Here is a 3343-nt window from a genome sequence, read left to right as displayed (position 1 = left end):
CCCCTACCCCCTTTGATGCATTTTTCAAATTTCACCTTGGGGCGGAGTTATCTTTTCACAGTGGGGTAAGATACACTTTAAATATGAAAAGTTTATTATTTAAATTTTATTCAAAGAAGATGTCCAAATAGAAACTKGTTCTTTTTATTTGTTTTTTCTAAGAGTTTGATCTTTATCTTTGTCAGGTCCAACCCGAGGCATAGGCAGTGTAGGCAAGTGCTAAGGGCACCGTCCATCTGGAGGGGCCACAAACTAAGGACAAAAAAATTATATTTTTCTACTTCTTATCTGAGTCTAGTTGATTTAGTCTGTAAAATAATCTCTGGTTTCTGTGGTTTATGAACTTGTTSTGCTTYGTTCCTACAGGAGGTGTTGTATGTAGCAGAGGATGTTTCATGATAAAAGTATCACATGATACTGCTGCTCAGTGTGGAAATAAAATAACAAAATAAGGAGAATTAAAGTTTCAGTTCTGATCTCAGGTAAAGTTCAGGTTAAAGTCTGGTTTTCAATCTTCTACTGATTGATTCCAAGATTTTAGTAAAATGTTCTTCAAACTGATGGAAAATGCAGAGTTTTGAGGAGATCTCCACCAGGAGGAATTTCCTTATATTAACTATTTTAACTGGACAGCCTGGTTTCTAAAGATAAAAACTACCAGCTCCACACATCTTCTGCTACAGACATCCAGCTGCTTTTTCTTTTTTCTTTTAACTTTCCATGTCCTGGATGAGTGTGCAGAAACAGATGTAACGTGTTTGGATCATATTTATCCTAAAGTTACTGGATCGATACTTTACTTTAAGCACGTTGCTTCATCCCAAAAAAAAAAAAAAAGCACCGGAGCATCAGATGTAAACATTGAACAAACATTAGATAATAATTTAATCAGCTTCAGAACCAACATGCTAACATGAAGCATCCATGTTTAGCTACTTGTGTAAACAGAAGTGTGAATGATGGAGKTCGTATTTAAAATATAAAGTGAACAATCAGAAGTGAGCATTAAGACCTGCAGTGTGACTGCCTGTGATTAAACACAGGGTCTCATCAGGACCACCTGAACCCAGACATGAACAAAAAACTGGACGGCTCCGTACCTGCACAACAGGGTGCCCTCCTGTGGGGGCTTTGACTGCACCCCTGCTTCCCTCGGTCTCATAGTGAGCCCTGTGGTGGGGTTTGGGCTGCACGTCGATGTGGAGCTCAAACTGGTCCGTGCGAGTCGGGAGGGGCCATTCCAGCGGGGGGAGTGAAGCCAGAGGGATGCTGCAGATCAGAAAGTATTGAGCGTTAAAACGACAGGAGGCCGGAGCGCCCAGCTGTCTCTGAGTCACCGACTCACCTGCAGATGCTGGAAACCAGAGGCTTGGGCCAGATCTGTGGGATGACGAAGAAAGACTCTGCTGCAGGTTTGGTTTTGATGTCCTGCTCACCGGACACCAGGTAGTTCCCCTCGCCRTGGTTCTCTGGGTACAGGCTGTAGACCTGGTTGGAGGTCTTCACTATTTTCGAGGGCACCAGTCCTGGCTGAGCGCTGCCAAACCCGTTCACGGCCTCGACCGGCCCGCCGTGTGGAAAGTGGGCTCCTACGTTGAGCTCCTCGTGGCCGCCGTGCTGGGAGGGGCTGGGGGAGCGGTGGCCCGGGATCAGCCCTGGGTTCCGGTACATCTCGTAGGTGCGTTTGCCCTGGGGGGAGGTGGAGCGGGAGCCGGGCCGGGGCGAGGGCGAGCGGGCCCCGGGGCCGGCGTCCTCGGCCAGGCTGGTGCGCGGGGAGGTGCCCGGGGAGGTGCGGGGGGAGCTGGTGTGGATGCCCTGCAGCCGGGGGCACAGGTCGGACGGGTTCTGGCCGTTGCTGGGAGACACGCAGGGGGACGCCCAGGGGGAGTAGCTCTCWGAGTGCCAGCTGGTGGAGGAGTTGCTGCTGGCCGGACTCAAACACTGGGGCTCCCGGAAGGCCAGGCTCTCGTGGCCGGGGACGGTGAGGGTGGGTCGGGGGCTGATGTTCAGGTGCTGGTTCTGCAGGAAGTCCCGGCCCTGGCTGTAGTGCTCACGAGAGGGGGTGATCTCGATACGAGGGCTCAGAGCCAGGCCCACKGGCCGGGTGCTGTCCAGGTAGGTCCTGGCCTCCTGGCTCTCATAGCCCGGCAGGACCCCGCTGTGCTCCACGTAGGAGGGGCTGCAGGACTTGATCCTGTACGGGGAGGGCTGGTCCAGAGGGAAGGCCTGCTGGGTCTCAGGACTGAGGACTTTSTGAGGCACAAGGTTGGGCTCATCTGGATCAGAGGAACATTACAAGATATGAAAGTTGTTACAAAACCCACATCAGACAGATTCACTCTGCTAATCTCTCCTCAAAACATTTTAAGGAAAGAAACKGTTTTTCTTTACAACAAATCATCTTCAGTCACTGTGTCCAACAGCTCCTGGATTAAATGATGATCCTTCCAGTCCTAGACTGTGGTGGTGTACTGGTCTGCCTCTAAACCCTTCTTCACAAACTGGACCTTATTGTGTTTGTCTCTGGAGCTTCATTTAAAACACACTGTGACCTGTCCTYCTTCATAAACTGTCCAACTCTTCATTCTCACTGATCTGTTCATGGTTCATGTTCTGTACAGAACCCTGACTGGRAAAACACCAGTTACCTACAGACACGTCTCCCAGTTCACAAACCAGACCGTAGTCTACTTTCTAATGAACACATTCTCCCTCCTGATTCGTCAACGTACTGATGCTTTTCCAAAGTTCCCTCTGCGTCTTATTGTGACGCGTCAGGTGACCCCCTCACGTCAGGTGACCCCCTCGCGTCAGGTGACCCCCTCACGTCAGGTGACGCCTTCACGTCAGGTGACCCCCTCGCGTCAGGTGACCCCCTCACGTCAGGTGACGCCTTCACGTCAGGTGACCCCCTCATGTCAGGTGACCCCCTCACGTCAGGTGACCCCCTCACATCTGGTGACCCCCTCACATCAGGTGACCCCCTCACGTAAGGTGACGCCTTCATGTCAGGTGACCCCCTCACGTCAGGTGACCCCCTCACGTCAGGTGACGCCTTCACGTCAGGTGACGCCTTCACGTCAGGTGACGCCTTCACGTCAGGTGACCCCCTCACGTCAGGTGACCCCCTCACATCAGGTGATGCCTCACGTCAGGTGACCCCCTCACGTCAGGTGACCCCCTCACGTCAGGTGACCCCCTCACATCAGGTGACACCCTCGCGTCAGGTGACGCCTTCACGTCAGGTGACCCCCTCACGTCAGGTGACCCCCTCACGTCAGGTGACCCCCTCACGTCAGGTGACCCCCTCACGTCAGGTGACCCCCTCACGTCAGGTGACTCC

At 52.4% G+C, this 3343-nt stretch overlaps 1 protein-coding gene across 1 annotated transcript in view; it reads right to left on the bottom strand.

Annotated features, from left to right (window-relative positions):
• The window catches only part of nfatc2a (nuclear factor of activated T cells 2a), a 41912-nt gene that overhangs the window by 32900 nt on the left and 5669 nt on the right, over positions 1–3343 (bottom strand). The window contains exons 2-3 of the mRNA XM_014028423.1: positions 1346–2276; positions 1101–1269 (exon numbers count right to left, since the gene is read on the bottom strand). Coding sequence (XP_013883877.1) covers positions 1101–1269; positions 1346–2276 — 1100 coding nt within the window. The remainder of the gene's footprint in view (positions 1–1100; positions 1270–1345; positions 2277–3343) is intronic.

Source organism: Austrofundulus limnaeus, unplaced genomic scaffold, assembly GCF_001266775.1.
Source record: "Austrofundulus limnaeus strain Quisiro unplaced genomic scaffold, Austrofundulus_limnaeus-1.0 Scaffold760, whole genome shotgun sequence".
Taxonomy (NCBI): Eukaryota; Metazoa; Chordata; class Actinopteri; order Cyprinodontiformes; family Rivulidae; genus Austrofundulus; species Austrofundulus limnaeus.
Note: the sequence above shows the minus strand (reverse complement) of the source record. Positions and strands in the feature narration are given on the sequence as shown.